This window comes from Cryptotermes secundus, unplaced genomic scaffold, assembly GCF_002891405.2.
Source record: "Cryptotermes secundus unplaced genomic scaffold, Csec_1.0 scaffold1413, whole genome shotgun sequence".
Lineage (NCBI taxonomy): Eukaryota > Metazoa > Arthropoda > Insecta > Blattodea > Kalotermitidae > Cryptotermes > Cryptotermes secundus.
Genome location: NW_019730119.1, coordinates 204,347 through 223,319, shown reverse-complemented (window position 1 = coordinate 223,319; position 18,973 = coordinate 204,347). Strand labels below are relative to the sequence as shown.

At 36.8% G+C, this 18,973-nt stretch overlaps 2 protein-coding genes across 12 annotated transcripts; one reads left to right on the top strand and one right to left on the bottom strand.

The window, feature by feature from the left end:
• Positions 1-91: 91 nt before the first annotated feature.
• LOC111866302 lies at positions 92-9,517 on the top strand. 11 transcript variants are annotated; one of them, XM_033752195.1, is made up of 6 exons: positions 137-171; positions 1,409-1,504; positions 4,986-5,254; positions 5,334-5,578; positions 8,140-9,208; positions 9,300-9,517. In XM_033752195.1, exons 3-6 carry the CDS (start codon positions 5,183-5,185, stop codon positions 9,399-9,401), a joined length of 1,488 nt encoding a protein of 495 aa, XP_033608086.1. In that variant the 5' UTR covers positions 137-171; positions 1,409-1,504; positions 4,986-5,182; the 3' UTR covers positions 9,402-9,517. The 11 variants fall into 11 exon arrangements, with proteins under 11 accessions (XP_023710888.1, XP_033608086.1, XP_023710895.1 ...); XM_023855120.2 differs by lacking the exon at positions 1,409-1,504 and having other exon boundaries at positions 92-171; XM_023855127.2 differs by lacking the exon at positions 1,409-1,504 and having other exon boundaries at positions 151-171; positions 4,989-5,254.
• Positions 9,518-14,703: 5,186 nt separating this feature from the next.
• Positions 14,704-18,966, bottom strand: LOC111866305 (isoleucine--tRNA ligase, cytoplasmic). Its single transcript, XM_023855129.2, has one exon. It carries the CDS (start codon positions 18,627-18,629, stop codon positions 14,817-14,819), a length of 3,813 nt encoding a protein of 1,270 aa, XP_023710897.1. The 5' UTR covers positions 18,630-18,966; the 3' UTR covers positions 14,704-14,816.
• Positions 18,967-18,973: the final 7 nt, after the last annotated feature.

Here is an 18,973-nt window from a genome sequence, read left to right as displayed (position 1 = left end):
GAGGAATGGGAAACATGCGGAACAGCCATCTCTACGCATCCTATAGGAACTAGATACTCTGGAAATGACTGGAATCGATTATACGCCAATCACAATTAATTGAATCGCATGTGTGTGAGCCAATCAGAGAATCTTGAGGGTTGCGATCGTCATTTCAGGTTAATCTGACGGGTAATTATAACATTACAGTGGGAAGTTCTAAGTTTATTTATTTGTAATTACATTTCATAGATCCACTTGTATCCCTGTAGGGCTGGATATCACATTTGTCACATACAAAGTCTTACATAAAAGATCACATGCAATAAATATTAAATATAACATATTAAAACATATATATATATACACACACACACACACACACACATACACAAGGTAAATTTAGCCTCATGCAAAGAGCACAAGTTGTCAGTCCAATTTTCCCATTTAGAAAAATATACATGTTATGTCCATTCTCATCCTTAACTGACTAGAATTATCAAGTGTTAAATTAATCAGTACAGCCACCATTAAATCCAACCAAAGGGAGTAACTTACAGTATATTTACTCATACTATTTATTTACCCTCTATCTGTGTAACTCCTGTATACTCTATAAATTCACTGATAGAGTAAAAAGAATTTCTCAGCATATAGTAAAGCCTTCCTAAATTAATTTTTGTCTGTTCTCAAAATTGTGATACTGTTAGGTAACACATTAAATAGCTTTATAGAGGGAAGCACAATGGACCAATACAGGCCTCAGTTCATGGGAAACCCACCCTCTCCAATAACTAACTAACTAAATAGCTTTATACCTGAGTAACATACACCTCTCTGATAAGATGATCATTATTCCTAGTGCCAATCGTATCTATAGTTATTTTTCAAAAACTTATCGTAGTTGTTCACAACATGTCATAAGTGAAAGCAAATATACACCGAAAATTGACAATATTTCAAGCTTTTTAAACAAGTCATGAAAAGTGTGGGTTGGTCCCACTCCCATCATTGTTCTTATTATTTTCTTTTGCCTAAGAAAAACCTTATGACAATCAGGAGTATTACCCCAGTATATTATTCCATATTTCACTAAAGTGTGATAATATGCATAGTAAACAGATTCTTAAGTTATTTATGCTTAGTATACAGGATACTTTTTGCATTAAAAATCCAACTGTGCTCAACTTGTGGAGTAACTGGTCTATATGTGCTTTGCAAGTTAGATGATGATCAAGCTGCAAACCAAAAAAGTTGTCGATTCAGCTATTTTCAACTTTGTATTAAGAAGCAAAGTGTTTAGCTGATAATCAGTTGCTACTGTTGGCGTAAATTTTATCATTTTAGTTTTGTCAAGATTTAATGCAAGAAGATTGGCCTGAAACCATCTACTCATGTGACTACAAACAATATCCTGTTTTATTTTTAGATTGTTGAAATCTTTGGATGTACAAAGGACGCTTGTGTCATCTGCAAACATGATGACTTCTGAAGTTTTACTTATTTCGAGGGGAAAATCGTTGATGTAAATATTACTCGTAAATAGCAGAGGTCCTAGTACCGAGCCCTGAGGCACTCCCGAACGGACTAGGTCCCAATCGGTGTAATATTTGTTATTGGTATACTTTTGTTCAGCCCTTTGTTTCCTATATTGAAAGTATGAATTAAACCACTGCAAGAAAGAGCCCTGAACTCCATAATATTGGAGTTTCATTAACAGGAGTTCGTGATCAACACAGTCTAATGCCTTGGCTATATTGCAGAATATGCCAATTGCATATTCTTTTCTGTTCCAAGCAGTATTTTATTCGTTAATTTATAAGTAGCCTCTCCAGTAGACAGTCTTTTTGGAATCCAAACTGCTGGGGGAGTAATATTTTGTGTGTTGTAATATGATCATTGAGCCTTCTATAAATTACCATTTCAAATACTTTAGCAAATCCAGTTATTATTGATATTGGTCTATAATTATGTATACTAGTTTTGTCTCCTTTTTTATGTATCGGATTAATCACTGCATATTTGAATCTTTCATTATACACGCCCATTGTTACTGAGTTATTAATTATATAAGCTAAGGGTATACTTGCCGGTCACGGTAGCCAAGCGGTCTAAGGCATGCACTGTCTTCGCTCGCTCGGAAGCCAGGATCGTGGGTTTGAATCCCACTCAGGGCATGGATGTTTGTGTGTTTTTCTGTTTGTCTACAGGTAGAGGCCTTGCAACAAGCTGATCACTCGCCCAAGGAGTCCTACCGTATGTGTAAGATCTAGTAAACCGAAGTGAAACAGAGTTTCATGGAGGTAGCCCTAGGCCCAAAAATGGGGCTGTAGCGCACAGAAAAAAAAAGGGTATACTTATTTGTTGGTTATACCATCATATCCTGAAGAGTTTTTGGATTTGAGCTTACTAATCACAGTAATTATCTCGTCTTCAGTGACTAAATTAAAGTTTATAGCAGGGAAACCATTTGGACAATAAGTATACAAATATTTCACTGCTGCATGTGAGTTAGTTTTCTTTATATTGAGATTTCCTGTTATTGATGAAAAATATTTATTAAAACTATGTGCTGCTTCATCAATATTTACTTTTACAGTACTGAGTTGATATGCTTTAGGTAAAGTATCTTTGCTGTTTTTTTTATCTGTCCCATTTCCCTATTAATAATGCTCCATGTTGTTTTTATCCTATCCTCAGCTGATACAATTAGTCGATTATAATGTAATCTCTTCACTTATCTTATTACTCTTCTTAGTATCCTATAATATGTTTTATAATAAGATTTCAGTAGATTATCATTATTTTTACTAGGAGTATACAGAAATTCTTTATGTCTACAAGAGGTGCATATTCCCACTGTTATCCATCCATTATCATTTTCTTTCCTAGTTACATTTTGCTTAAGAAAATATGCTTCATTGACTTCATTTGATTGATAAATATTTTCCCAAGTTTCATTTCCCATTTTATCTTGAAATTGTGCTATTGAATTTTTTTTACAATTCTTATCATAATTCCAAGAACCTTATGCATGTACAGACTGCTAATATTCTTCAGAATAAGACATTGTGCATAGTGATCTGACAAACCATTGGCAACTGTGACATCATCATAGGAATTTCTCCTTATATTATCAACAAAAATATTATCTATTAGAGAGCTACTGCTCTGTTATTCTTGTTGGAAACTGCACAGTGTTAAAAATATTAAAAGACTGTAACAGCAACAGCAACTTTGTCTTATGCACTGTTATCATTTAGAAAATTTACATTAAAATCACCACATATTATAAGTTTTTATTCTATGTACGAATTTTAGTATTTTTTCAAGCTCGCTTATAAAGTAATCAAAATTTCCAGTAGGTAACCTATATACACATATCACTAGTAAGTTTTGTTTCGCTATCATGATCTTAAGCACACATATTTCCAAATTTTTTTCATCACAAAACTGGGCCAGATCTATACCAACAAATTTGATAGGCTGTCTAATGTATATATAAACCCCTCCTCCTTGATGAAATTTATGAGCATAACTCATTCCTAGTAGGTAGTTCTGCATATTGCTGTATGATGATTTGAAATCTGTCATATGATGTTCAGAGAGACATATTACATGAGGGCTTAAGTTTCTTCTTACTAATGAACAATTCAGTTCATAAATTTTGTTTGCAAGACCTCTGATATTTTGGTGAATAATAACAAAGTGGTCTTTGGCTTGCTTACATATATTTAATAGTGACTTGCTTGGTTCAGATTCTATACCCATAAAAAATCATTATTTCTTACTGGTGGTCTCCTTTTCCTTCTGTTACAATGAAGAACTTCTTGGCTAGGCGATACACCTTGGTTTTCCTTATATGTATTAGTTTCACCATTCCTTCTCTTTTTCATCCTGGTTGGGTGAACAATTCCTTGGGGCTGCTTTGGTTAAAAGCGCTGATCCTGTTGGTTTTGCTTGCTCAGTCAGAGCAGTTTCCCACATCAGCGGGATAACTTCAGTTTTGAACTGTGATTCAACTTTTCCTTGTATAACAGAAGATATTTTTGCTGCCATTCCTATTTTACCTTTTTTATTTATAATGAAGTCCATGGCTAGTATAGTGTCCTCTTTCCATGTCAGCTTTAACTAAGCTTACTAAGCACCATTTTGGCTACAAGGGGTCTTTTAGAGTCGTTAGGCTTTCTTCTAGATTTAACATCGCATCTAATAGCGATTGTTGGACCCCTGGACAGGACGGCCATACTATAAAACTCATGTAATTCTCTTCTATCGAGCATTGCTTCTAGAACTAAACGTTCCTTCATGGATCCACTTAATTTGTTAAGGGCACTATTTAGATCTATATGATCACTGATGTTGCTTAAATACTTTCTGCTAGTTAACCCATTAGTATCCTGTGAGTTACACACTCTGTTTCCGTTGATTATCTTCGATCGCAATAATTCTATCATTAATCGGGCTGAATTTAGTTCATCCATTACTTCTTCAAACTGAGATTTTAATGCTTTGCAGTTTTCACAGCGGGTATGAGCATATGCCCTAGTTGTTTGATTTGGATGCACTAAGTAACTTTAATTCATTAAAACCATCCGCCATCTTAAATTGGCCATATGAGTCGGCGATACTAATCATAACAACTGGTGTGACGATACAACGATCGATCACTAATATTTGAAGCTGGGAGCGGACATTTCGAATTTCTTTTGTGCTGTAACGATAGTCGTTTTACCAGCAGCATATTGCATTCATATGATAGATTTTACTGTTCCATGCACTTTCATCACGTCTTATATATAGCAGTACGCCTTACACATATATAGTGAACGATATTGTTGATGTGTTTCATTGCAGTAGGACTGCACAGTGTTTATAATCAAGAATTAAAAATTGCTGTACATGAAATATTCCCTTTGAAATACATACCTGCTTTGTGATTAGGTATTTTATAAGTTTGTTACAACTCGTTTATATTGTAAATGATTTAAATCTTTCCATTATAGCAGATGAGCCTAACAGAATCAAATTAAGCGACCCGTATACATGGATGTTATTCCACATGCCTGAATGATATTTTTGGAATGAAGAAATGCTAACATATTGGAAATATACAGTGAATATTTGGCATTTACTTCACAGTAGAGGGCTATATTCGAAGATAAAACCTATAGTGATTTGAGGTAGATAAAATTATCTAAAAATGAGAGATAATTTTAATACATATCAGTCTCTTTTGGTAACTGCCACAGCAGTTAGACAAGCTGATGAAAATGTAAGTGAAGACCATGTATAATTCTTATGTATGTTGCAATTTATGGTCGGGAATATTGTTCTAACACAGTTGATCATAGTTTCAGGATCATATACTGAAAGCAGATACAGCTCCATCATTTGAATTCACTGCTGTTGGAAGTGAAAGAACCCCATCTGTGCATTCAAAAAAACGTTTACCTTTGAAGATGGTCATTTCTGAAATGGCTTCGAGGGACAGAGATACTGTAAAAACAGAATCAGAACTGGAACATAAGACAGTATCTCCACACAAAGATGATAAGCCCCTTCATACTTTTCTAGCTAAGAAGAGAGATCCTAGCAGGTATTTTAGATCATCAATGGTATTAGAAATTTTGGTACAGGTATCAAATAGCTTAAATACATTCATCTCCAGGCATCAGTCGGTCTTGTATTATTATGGTTAGGCACCAGTAGTACTGGTATGTAATTGTCATTTACATGTTGATGTACAGATGTAAAATATTAAAGCTGGAGCCTTGTAGGTGGTGGTGGAATGGAAGATATGGACAGGAAAACTGAGTAGTCCAGTTTGTCCTGCATTCACATTTATGTTGAGATGATTATATTTTGTCAAAAGTGTTTTCTTCCAGTCTCACTATTAGCTTTGCACCATCCCACCAGTACAGAGTTGGTTAGAAGGTAATTCACAGCCAGTCTAAAGATTTTACAAACAATGAAATGGAGAGAACTGAAAAAATAGTTGCAGCAAGTGGAATAAGTATCTCCTCACTAGGATAGATTTTAAAAGACGTTAGGTCAGTTGAAACTGGAGTGAACCGAATTTTCACAACACATTCGGATCAGTAGCCAAGTTGGAAATTTTGATGAATGACACTGATTTTCAGAGAGCTTACAGTACTTTCAGAGACTTTAGGAATAAAGTGGCCCAAGAAAACAGGAAAATTCTAATTAAGGTACACAGAATCAGGTCACTCAGAAGTTCATATATAAGAGCAATAGAAGAAAACAGAGCTGAAGGAAAAAATAATTGTATAAATTCATGAGCTCAGTATTCATTAACTGAAGCAGTAGCAGACAATGGGCAGATGGAAGAACTTTTGGGTACTGCACACTAGCATCCAAGGGAAGAAGACGGATATTACTAATGCTGGAAGAGAAATTGTGATTTAAATATATCCCTCACGGGCTATTATATACAGAGTTAGCCTAAAAGAAACAGACACTTTCAAAGTTTTGCAGAAAGAAGAGTTTTAATAGCATGGCCAAGATACTTACATGGTTTGAAAAGTACGCCCTGAAGTTTACATGGGTACACTTTCACTTTAGGTGAATCCCTCACATGCTCTACTACAGCTCTAGGGTTTTCAGTTCCCCCGTGCTGCTGCTTATCTTTAAGATAAGCATAATATATCTTTATCTTAATCTAAAAGATAAGCAGCGGCACGCACACAGGGAGCCTACACAGAATAATACCTGAACAGTGCTGAAAACAAGAAGTAGCTGCTGCAGCACTATAGACATAGGGTGGGTAACCCTGAGAATTTTAAATTTTAAAATTCAAAAAAATTTTAAAGAAATTTTTAAAATTGGAACTGAAGATTTTAAAAGTGCCAGTTTATGAAAATCAAATTGATGTGTGTCAGTTAATAACAAAGATTTTGTACATATCTGACTGATATCAGCGGGGAAGATTCTGATATATCGAAACCTGTTAGCAACGGCGAAATGAACAATTGAGAAGACTAGTGTTTTTTAAATTTTAAACTACATGCAGAGTAGCAGCTACATGAGACTATACACCTGATGATGGCCATTTGCGGCCGAAACATGTAGTGTAGAAGAAAGGAAGACGAAAGAACTACAATAAATTGTTACATTTAGGATGGAGTTTGTGTCATATATTGTGTAGAGTGTAACAGGATGCTTAAATATAATATACTATGTCTACTTTATACATGTCATAATTTCTTTTCTTCACAAGACAAAACTAATGCACTTCACTGTGCCTCTGTAAGACTTGATGACTAACATCATGGTCACGTGATTACTTTCCTGTTAATCATGACTGAGGGTTTTCATGGTTTTCATCAGTTCTCCTGCAGCAGGAGAGTACCTCAAATTTAGCCAAGAACATTGTAATTCATTGTTCAGTCTGTATATTCCTCAATATTATATTATCTGGCCTAATGAAAGTGTTGTTAAATAACCAACAATGGACAGGAAAAGTCATAGCAAGATACTCAGTGATGTTATCAGGGTGGGTGATTATGTAGTGAGATGCTACTATTCACATTGCCTCTGTTCACTATGTCTGTCTTTCTCATAAATATCCCTCCTGCTGTGCACGCAGGCAAGGTTGTTGCATCTATGCCTTGGTGTCCTGTGTGACAGTGGTAACCAAGTTCAAATAATAATATTCTTGTTCAAAATTCTTTGTTTGACAGGGTCAAAGTTGGAATTTTATTTATATTTCTAGAATTTCTTTGCTTTTCTGCTAATGAAGTTAAATACTTTGTGTAGCTGACCTGCATTACACAAGAAAACGTATACATGTACAGCCAAACTGAACCATTAGTAATATCCGTCTTCTTCCCTTGGATGTTAGTGTGTAGGACCTAAAGTTCCTCCATCTGCCCATCATCTGCTACTGCTTTATTTAATGAATACTGGGCATAAATAACCATAGGTTAGATTACCCTATGAAGTAAGGATCCCCAAAATCAAGTCCAGCAGAGTCCTGAAATAGCTACTCAGTCCTTAGTGGGTTATTCCTGCAAGTTCTAATCCCTACAGTAAATGCAGAGTATTGGGTTAAGTAACTGAACTTCAGTACCTTTATTTTCACTGAACTTCCACACAGCATGTATCCATAACAGTTTCACAAATGTTCTGAAATTTCAGATGTTTTCCAGAAAAATCATTTGTTGATCTTGGAGAAGATGCATTCAGTCAGAGTGACCATGCATTATTTTCAAGGATTTCTGAAGACAATAATAAGGAATCAGCTAGCTTACAATGCCAAAGCACCATTCTTGAGGGGTCACAGTCTGAAAAAGGAGATGAAAGCTGTTCTAAACATGCAGATACAAAGAAAGTATTTCCACATGAATACTACTCCACACCATGCGCAAAATCACGGTTCAAATCTCTATATGGAAATGAAGTTCTTGATAACATTGTTACACCAAATGAACTCCCATATTTGAAAAAGTACAAAGATAGAACAGCTATATCTGATTATCAAAGTCCATCATCAGCAGTGTTAGGCAACAGTGAAGATACAAGTGACAATATAAACCAGAAGCCATACTCATTACTTCATTCCCTATCAAATGCAGCATCACCTGTGCGTTTAAAATGTGTTCATGAAAGCATCAATGAAGATAACAGTCTGGCTTCACCATCATCATCATCATCATCCACATACTCCAGCATTAATGTTTGTTCAGGTTGGTCTACTGAATATGAACATGATGAACCTCAAATTTTACACGAACAGATTAATTACAAATGCAATCCTGATTCTGATTACACCTCAGAGAACAGTTTTTTACATCCACTAGTAAAGTTTAAATCAAAACACTGGAAGGAACAGAATGCTGAGACAAATTTATTATATACTGCAAAGACAAGAAATATGTCAGATTGGAAGCCAGAATGTGAACATACTGTAAGTGATTTGAAATGTATTAATTCAAATAATAATCAGAGGTATTCAGTTCAGAAGATGTCATCCATATATGCAGAAAGTTATTCGGATACTTTACATGATGAGGCAGCATCGTCAGCAGATCTGACTTCCTGGCATAGACTGAAGTACACTAGAAGGACACAGACTATTACAATTTCAACCAAGCCATCTGGATGTCCACAATCTGCACTAAAAGAACAAATGCTTAGTGTTGTCCAACCAGTTATCTCAGATATACAGTGTAGTCCATCAGATGTCAATTCTCTTTTCAAGAACAAAGTAAGAATACTGTATTTTCTTACTGTTTACACATGTAGACTGACAACATTGTCCATTTAATGAAGTTACTCAGTGTAATTATTTGTTTCAGGAATGTAATATAATGCCATACTTATCAAGTCCAGAAGAAGAAAGTGATGAGCATCCAATGTTAGAGGGTGTTCACGTTTACAGATATATAAATCAAGCCTGATTCATTGTAATATTCAAGAAAGGAAGTTACACTGTGACAGCAGTTCTCAATATTAATATTATGTATTGTTAATACTTACAATGAAATAGGTCAATTAAATAAAACTTGAAACAGTCTGAAACCTTTAATAATTAACAGACATACAACGTACTATCGGAAAGTTCTTGAACTAGGTCAAAAAAGAAATGCTGGCTTAACTTACTCAATTTTGGCTGCCATCTCTTTCGAAGTAGTCTCCTTGAGAAAGTATGCAGCAATTCCACTGTTTTTTCCACACTTCAAAAGCACCATGGAAGTCATTTTCCTTAATACTGTCGTGTGCTGCTTGCAGTTTCCTTTGGATGTCAGACACTGTTTCAAAACGTCGTCCCTTCAGTTTCAGTTTCAATTTGGTAAACAAAGCAAAATCACAGGGGGTAAGTCCGGCGAATAGAGAGGATGGGGAATGATAACCATGTTGTTGTTAGTCACAAACTCTGTGGTTTTTGGGGACGTGTGGGCAGGTGCGTTGATCTGATGAAGGAACAGTGCAGTGCATATTCAAATTTTCTGTTAAGATCTCCTGGCAAACTCCATAACTGATCCCAGTGGTGTTTGCAAGCTCTTAGATTGTTCAGTGATGGTCTTCGTGGATGAGTTCTTGAATTTTTTCAACATTTTCTGTTGTTTTGCTGGTGCTTGGTCGCCCTGAACATTCATCACCTTCATCTGACATTCAACTGGCCTTGAAACATGAATGTCATTTAAAATCCACTGTACAGCTTAAAGAATGTTCTCCAAAAGCCCCACAAAACATTTAAAAGGTTTTGGTAGCGGATTTACCAAGCTTCACGCAAAACTTGATGCAAATATATTGCTTGATTTAGCCATCCATTGCAGACAAAGCAAAACATGAAGTAAAAAGAAAGCACTCTTATAAAAAAATGCATGTTCACAGCGTGGTGACACATGGCAGACTGATGCAATAGGTTTGTGAAGTGTAATCTTCGCCTCCCCTTTCATCTTCTTTCACTTAGGCAGTTACAACAATAAGAGCCCAGGAACTTTCCAATAGCATCTCATTTCTTACATGATGATTCTGTTCATAGATAAGATTTTCATCACAACAGATTTATTTCTATTCAAAATGTATTTCAGAAGATACTACTGTTCTATATGCAAAAATAAATTACTGTCTCAGAAGACAGAACTGTCTCTTTATATACAATCAATTTCTGTTTCTGGATCTGGAACATGTATAGGTAACTTTTATCGAGAACTGAACCCATTGGTAAGTCAAGTGAAGTTTGCACAAAATGGTTCACCACCAATGGTAAACTTCCTATTCTAAGTCTATACAGGAGTCTCTACCAACTGTGGGTGTTACCCTTCTGAAAAATACGAGTACCATGGTTAGCAAAAGTGTAAGACGAAGGCCTTGTTGATTGTGAAAAGATTATAAAAATACTACAAGAAATTCTGGAAAGAAACTACTTTCCTTTGATACAACAGACCTTCTTTTACTGTTGTGTATATTTGTTGTGGTAACATGTTTACCAAGCAGTTGCCTAGCAACTATGGTGGGGGGATATACAGACACAAAGCACACTGTCTCTCTTACTCGTAAGTCTATTTTTATTTATTCAAAACAGGGAAAGTAGGCTAAAGAATACAATACATTCTGGGAAGAACTAATCACCTACTTCCTTTAATACTGCACAGACCACATAGATAATGATGTATCCAACAATTCATTATCTTTACTTCATGCATCCTGTTATGCATAACGCAATAAAGGTGTTGTGTGAATGTCACAACAAATAAGAATAAAACTAACATTATTGAGTATACACTCAATAAAATATGTATTAATATGTTTTATTGTTAATTGTTGTGTTGCCAGTAACAAAATAACTTTAATTCTTCTACTGTTGCATGCATATCTATTGCCACAAGAGTGTGTTAACTGAGCTGCTGCCCTACAACGGGGGGGTTACACATACAGACGTGCATAGAAAGTAGGCTAACAAGTGAAGACCTGTTGGAGGCAGTGTTCTGTCTGTGGTACACCCCAAAGTTATATGGAAAGGACAAGTCAGGACCATGGTTAACAGTCAGTTGCAGCATGAAGAAACCTGAGAGTGGAAGACCTAATTATTAATCCGTTCCCTAGCAAAGGTCATCTCCATGGTGCTTCTCTGACTGCACTATTCTGGCTTTCAGGAACTGGGGGGATACAGGGACACACAGACAGCAAGGTAATCTTAAAAGACTCCATTAGTTTCTTAAAATAAGGAAAGTAGGCTAAAAAATTCTCAAATATCTTCTACAATGATAATGTTGATGTTACAGTATTGGATTCAGATGGCATTACTCTCCTGGCCACCAACAAATGTGGATCTCTTGGTATGGAAGCCACTGATCATTATTCAACAAATTACCAATCAGAATTGGATGCAGATGAAAAACTGGATATCTAAATTCTGCAGTTGGTGACACTGCTATATGCAGAACTTGCAATGAATGTAGGGTTAAATACAATATCCCAGAAAAGTATTTCTGCTTAAACACAGTATACCATACTGCTTTTTCATAAATAATATGCAAAAAGTAAGTAAAGGTATCCCTGTAACAGGCCGTGGAGGCCAATAGGGTTGTGAGATGTTGAGGTTCCCACATTTTCTAGACAATCAGCTCATAGATGGCCGTAAGGATGTCAGCCCTACGCGCCAGCCGCCCTTTATCCCCAAGAATATTCCTGGTACTCATTTCTGTTAGAGACTGAGTCGACCCCAGGGCCTAGTGTGGCTGGAAGGATTAGGTCAATTGAAAAAAATCCAATGACCTCATCAAGATTTGATCCCGTGACCCTCTGGTTTGTAGCACAGTGCCTCAACCAACTACGCTACTGCGTTCCCCCTTATGCACCAACAAATTATTATATCTTGGACAACAAACCTGAATTGATTTATGAACATTATTTATGGTACAGTACAATCAAAACAATTTTATCTTATTCATCATAAACAACGAATATATTTTTCCCAAATTACCTAATTTCTGTGACATATCTAACAAAATGGTCCAAAAAGGATCACATTCTCACTGAAATTCATCTTCTAGCAAACACAATGGTTAATAATGAAATGGCTCCTCCCAAAATTAGAAGTATCAATCTAAAAATCTGAAGCAGCACATTCATCTTAATTCAGTTTAAAATGAAGATGACAGTACACAAAAAGAATCAGTTACAACTTGCAATAAGATTTCAGATGCATAATTTATTGGATACTGAAAGAATCTAGTCTGGACTAACATTTTTTCATGTGTGTTAAAGGCAGATTTCCTAAGAGACAATTCTAGTATTTTCATTTGGAGATGAAGCAAGCATTACAGTTTCTTTCCAGAATGCCTTTTTGTTTTTAAATGTTCTGGAATTTACAGAGAAATAATGTACATTCTATAATTTTGCTCATCAGTTATTTATGATTATTTTAATGATTCCTTCACTACCTCAGACTTTAGTGTAAAAGCAGGAAAGTATATGAAATACAGGAATAAAACGATAATTTTAGTCATACATGGTTGAAAATTTAAACTCTCCAGTAAAAGGTGAACACCTGCAATTTCTTATCACTCTTACCTCTTATAAACACTGTAACAGACCTCTGGGTTCTATATGGAGATTATGTGACAGCCTTTTGAAAATCATTTGGCTCATCTGACAGAAGGGACACATGCTACTGATATCAACTTGTACAGTGAAAAATTCAGATTCATGGAACAGCTGACAAGCCATTTGCCTCTAAACATTATGATTTCTCTTCTATATTGCTCCAAAAATCTTTGAAAGAGTTCTCTCTTCTGGGATATGATACTGTGTAGTCCACTAACTGCATGATATTATATCTCAGAAGAAATAACTCTTCATAACCACCATTGTGAGAGCCTCAGATCTAAAGAAATCTTTGAAAAGCTACAATGAAGTTGGCTTCTGCATTATATGCCTGTCAATCACAATCCTAAGACCCTGCTATTGAATAAACATGTCAACTGTAATCCCCAAGCACCTACTGCTGTATACAAACCTACTGACTGTAATCTCAAGCCCTTGTTACTGTATTTAGTCAGTCACATTACTTCCGTGTTGAAATGATACATGACAGTTTCACACCAAAAGTAGTGTTTATGGATGATACCTGCCTGAAAAGGAAGAAGATTCTGGCATGTACAGAGTACAGAAACCTCAACAATAATTTAGAATCACCTCATATTTCAGGATGTTACAATCCAAACAAAATTAACTATTGATACAGGTATATACAAATTTAGGCAAACTGGGCTATTGTTGCCCCCCTCCCCCTTTCCCAAAAGAACCAAATCAGAATGCTGAATGCTAGCTGAAGAAAACTGCATTAAATGAGAGCTAGACCTCATCACTCCCCTCAAAAATCCCTCATACACCATGAACAGGAGACTTAAGGTCTAAAGTCTCAAGTTTGCCGTTTCCAAAAAAGAACTTCCAACAAATGAATGTGAACATTCTACAGAGGTGTAAGGAACATGTGCATTACAGGGACCACTTCTGGTGTGTTGTGTTCTGCTCCAATGGGCCATAGGCTTGCTGCATGTGCTTTAGGTCCAACACATACAGAAAATACTGATGTGAGTGGTTTCTTTCTCTTCCACTGGAGTGGCTGAATTATTTGTAGCTGGCTCTCAAATAACCTCCCTGTGTAAAAGAAGAGGAATTTCTCAACTACCTGAGTGACTACTAACTTCTCAGGAAGGGTTCTGGTCCATGTAGTTAGTTTAAGTGGTAATAAACAAGCCTTCAAGAATCTCAATAAACTAATGTCTAAGGTGGATTCAAATTAAATGCTGAAACAGCAGTCTATGCATGTAACATGAACAGAAAGCAGCAAAGAAAATAGGATGAAGATATCTGTATGCTGTTTACTTCTTAACTGCACAAATTAGCATTAATTTTTAAGGCTGAGAGTATGAGACAAATCTAAAAGCTTCAGCCAACCTAACATTAATTCAAGCAGTGCATGTGACATTACCATGAATGTAACACTGCTGCTGCCCCTCCCCCCCCCCCCCCAAAAAAAAAGGGGACAGGGAGAAAGATTGGACAGGGTGACCATTTACTGAAAATCCATTTTGCAGAAGAAATCCTTTCCTTACAAAAAAGGTTCTCAGATGCAGAGGGAAAGGTTAATCTTATACAAAATTGTATTAAGGACCAAACATCGTGAAATTCTTAAAGAACAGACTTAGTAATATGAGAAATTGGTCTATCAAATTAATGGCAGTGAAATGTGTTTCTCATCTTTTATTTTTTACATAAATTATAGACTTAAAACAAAATAATGGACAATCAAATACAACAGAATATGACCTCATCTGAATGTCACCTGTTTCCTGCTACATTTACTTTACTTCTACTACCATGTATTCACATTTTCCTCTCGTATCTGATGTACATTTCAGCTTGGCTGCATCTATTCCAAATATGTAACTAATCTGCTTCATTAGCTGCCCTGGATCTGTCTCTGAAACATTTCCACACGGGTTCTCAAGCATTACTGTTCCTTTCTTGCCATTACATTCCACATTGATGAACTTGCAGAATGGGCTGTTGCTATGATTCAGGCGTGGTTTTGAATTTTCATGCTCTCTCTGATCTTTACGGTATACATGAAGGGTCTGTTTATGTAAGTGATTGAGATCTTGCATAATGGTTGGTGCTGGTTCATTATTTGAAATGGAAAAGTAAAAATCTTGGCCACACAAACCAAACAGTATTTCAATTTCTTCTCTCAGCTGTTGAACTGAGATCTGGTTTTCTTGAAATGGATTCTCTAGCAAAATCATGCCACACATATTCATTCCAAATCTAGGCTGTAAACCACACAGCTGAACATTGACATATCTGCAGTAGGGCTCAGCAGTAAAGGATTGAGATGCAGTTACTTCTTTTGTATTTGCACCTGAGCACCAGCCTTCGCAAAAACCATAGGTTATTACCAATTTTAACAAAGAACCCTTAAGTTGCTGAGTTTCTTCTATCAACTGGGACAAACGAGCATTTTCTTGCAGTTCTGCCATTGGGCGCAGTGGAGCTTTTAGTGTACTTTCTATGAAATGAGCATGTGAGACAGTAATGCGATGCAACTGGCTGTCTGGTGGACTCACACTAAAATAGACTGTCACTGGGTCTGATGGTACCAGATGTGCTTTCTTCCGCAGCTTCTGAATGCGATTTATGACCTCACGGGCTATACCCTCATCTTGCAGTGCCTCATCAGCTGTTGTTGCCAGTAGTACCAACAAATCATTGTCAGCATGTGCCTCATATTTCTGTGATAATTCATCATCAGTGTCCCCACTGAAGCTAAATTTAATATGGACATCTGCTGGCTCAATGTTATGTCCAAAAAGTGTCAAGTTCCTACCAGATAAGAACTGTTGCAGCTCTGAATCAGTCAACTCCTTAATTGCCTGCATTACTGGTTTAAAGGCACCCTTCAGTCGAGCTCCCAAAGTCTTATGGTCAGGTTCAGCTCGAAGAGTTACACCATATTTCTTCTTGTCAGTTGTGATGGTCAAATGTCGGACATTCAATTCCTCTAAAATATAGTGCTCAAAAGATATGATATCCTGCAAATACTGCTCATCCTGGTGAATAACAACAACTTCAGGCAAAGGATATTTCACAGGTATCGTCTTCCGATCCCTTATCACCCTCCCAAGATCAATAACAGTTTGCATGCATGATACTGCTCGCTCTATATCCTTATTGATCAGATCACTTCTGGGTTCAGGTAACATAAGGTAATGCACACTGTCCATTATGGCATCAGCTTTCAGAAAGTGACGCAAATTGCGGTACATGTGCTCTGTGAGAAATGGTGTGAAAGGAGCCATGACACGTACCATCGAATACAAGACATGATAGAGTGTGTGCAAGGCATGATAGCAATCCCAGACACCACTCTCTCCCTTCAGTCTTTTTCTGTTCATGCGTACATACCAGTTAGTAAGATTGTCAATGAACTTGATAAGACGTGGGACCACCGTGTATAGTCGATACGCTGCCATCTCTTCTTTCATAAACTGAAGCAATGACTGGGTAAAGGAAAGAATCCAGCAGTCCATCAAATTCTGAGACAATTCATCTCGTGGAACATCATCAACAAATTCAAATTTGGAAACTTCATCCTCCCTCCTTAATCTGTCCAAATTTTGAACCAGAAAGCGATATGCATTGTACCATGGGAGGAAAACATCTTTCAGGACTTCTCGGACACCCTCCTCTTTGAAGCGCAAGTTCTCTGCACGAACAACTGGAGAATTGATAAGATAAAGTCGTAAGGCATCTGCACCAAACTTGTTCACTACTTCCATTGGATCAGGATAATTTTTCTTCCGTTTAGACATTTTCTGGCCGTCTGATGCAAGTACCAGACCATTTGCAATCAGGTTCTTGAAAGGAGGCTTGTTGAAAAGTGCTGTTGAAATAACCAGTAGAGTGTAAAACCATCCTCTGGTCTGATCAATACCTTCAGCAATGAAGTCAGCTGGAAAACAGTCTTCAAATTCCTTTGTGTGTTCAAATGGATAATGCATCTGAGCATAAGGCATAGAACCAGATTCAAACCAGCAATCAAACACTTCAGATACTCTCTTTAATGGGGGTTGGCCTGGTCGCCTTGATGGAATAGTCAGGTGGTCAATATTTTCTCTATGTAGGTCAGTAACTTTTACACCAGTCAACTCTTGCAACTCTGCAATGCTACCAACACACACTATCTCTTCACTGTCAGGTGATATCCATAATGGAATTGGTGTACCCCAGTATCTGTTACGACTGACTGCCCAATCTCGAGCTTCACGGAGCCAATTACCAAATCTTTTCTCTTTAACAAAATCAGGGACCCAGTAAGTTCTTTGACTAGACTTAAGAAGGTCTTTGCTCATCTGTTCAACTCTAACAAACCAAGATGGAACAGCCTTATAGATCAGTGGTGTCTCTGAACGCCAACAAAATGGATAGCTATGCTTGACTGTTGAACAGTTTACTAGTCGATCTGCTGCCTTCAGCCACTTTATGATGTTTTTATCAGCATCTTTAACATACTGGCCTATGAAATCAGTAACTGGTGCTGTAAAACACCCACTAGCATCCACTGGACAAATCATGTCTTGATCACGTGTGATTATTCCTGCTGCCAAGCATACACGATAATCTTCTTCACCAAAATATGGAGCTTGATGTACAATTCCAGTTCCTGACTCCTCACTTACATAACCATCTGTGAGAACTTGGAATGCTCCTTTCTTTTCCATATGTAAAAAATATGGGAAAAGAGGTTTGTATCTCTTTCCTTTCAGAATGCTCCCTTCGAATTTTGCCAAAACAGTATACTGATCTTCCTTTTTATAAAGCGCTTCTAATCGACTCTCCATCAAAATGTACACTTTTCCAGAAGTGTGATCTCTCACCTTGACATACTTCAGATTTGGATTCACACAAAGTGACAGATTACTAGGCAGGGTCCATGGTGTTGTCGTCCATGCCAAAAGTAGCACATTCTCTTCCCCAACAAGAGGAAAACTTACAATAACAGCGGGATCAACAACGTCTTTGTAGTTTTGACCAGATTCAAAGTTGGACAAAGGTGTGTTGCAAGCAGTAGAATATGGCATTACTTTAACTCCACGATACACCATTCCTTTCACAAAAAGCTCCTTAAACACCCACCAGATTGACTCCATAAACCACGGGTACAAAGTTTTGTAGTCATTTTTAAAATCTATCCACCTGCCAAGACGACCAACAATGATTTCCCATTCTGATGCATATCTCATTACAATCTTGCGGCATTCATCATTATACTTGTCAATTCCCATCTTTGAAACATCTTCTGGTCCTTTAATCCCCAAGGTTTTGTCAATTTCATACTCTACAGGCAAACCATGGCAATCCCAACCAAACCTACGCTCTACGTGGTAACCTCGTTGATGAGCATATCTAGTAACAATGTCCTTAATTGTACCTGCCAGTATATGACCATAATGAGGAAGTCCAGTTGCAAAGGGTGGTCCGTCATAGAAGGAGTATCTTGGCTTTCCCTTCGACTGTTTCAAGCACGTTTTAAACACGTCCAACTGCTTCCACAGCTCAATTATTTTCTCCTCCTCTTTAGGAAAATCAATTGTTTCCGGCACCGGCTGTACCATTGCTACTTATTTTATTATAAATATGATAAACAGAACATGTACACAAAATTCATTTCTCGTACAGTAACAGACACATACGTTAACCTCACGCACTCACCATTGCTCATACGTAACATAGGCAACGGTCCCACACGGCACACTTCAATTATCTATTATCTCCCAACATGTGGTTGGCGACAAAACATATATCTATAAAACACTATATAGTCTGTACCTTATATTATTCAATAAACATAATGCAGATATATTAAGTTATTAATTCGAAACTATGAATAAGTGTAGCATTCGCTTGCATTCATATTTATTTATTTTAATTATACTACCAACCACTGCCAACTATGCAG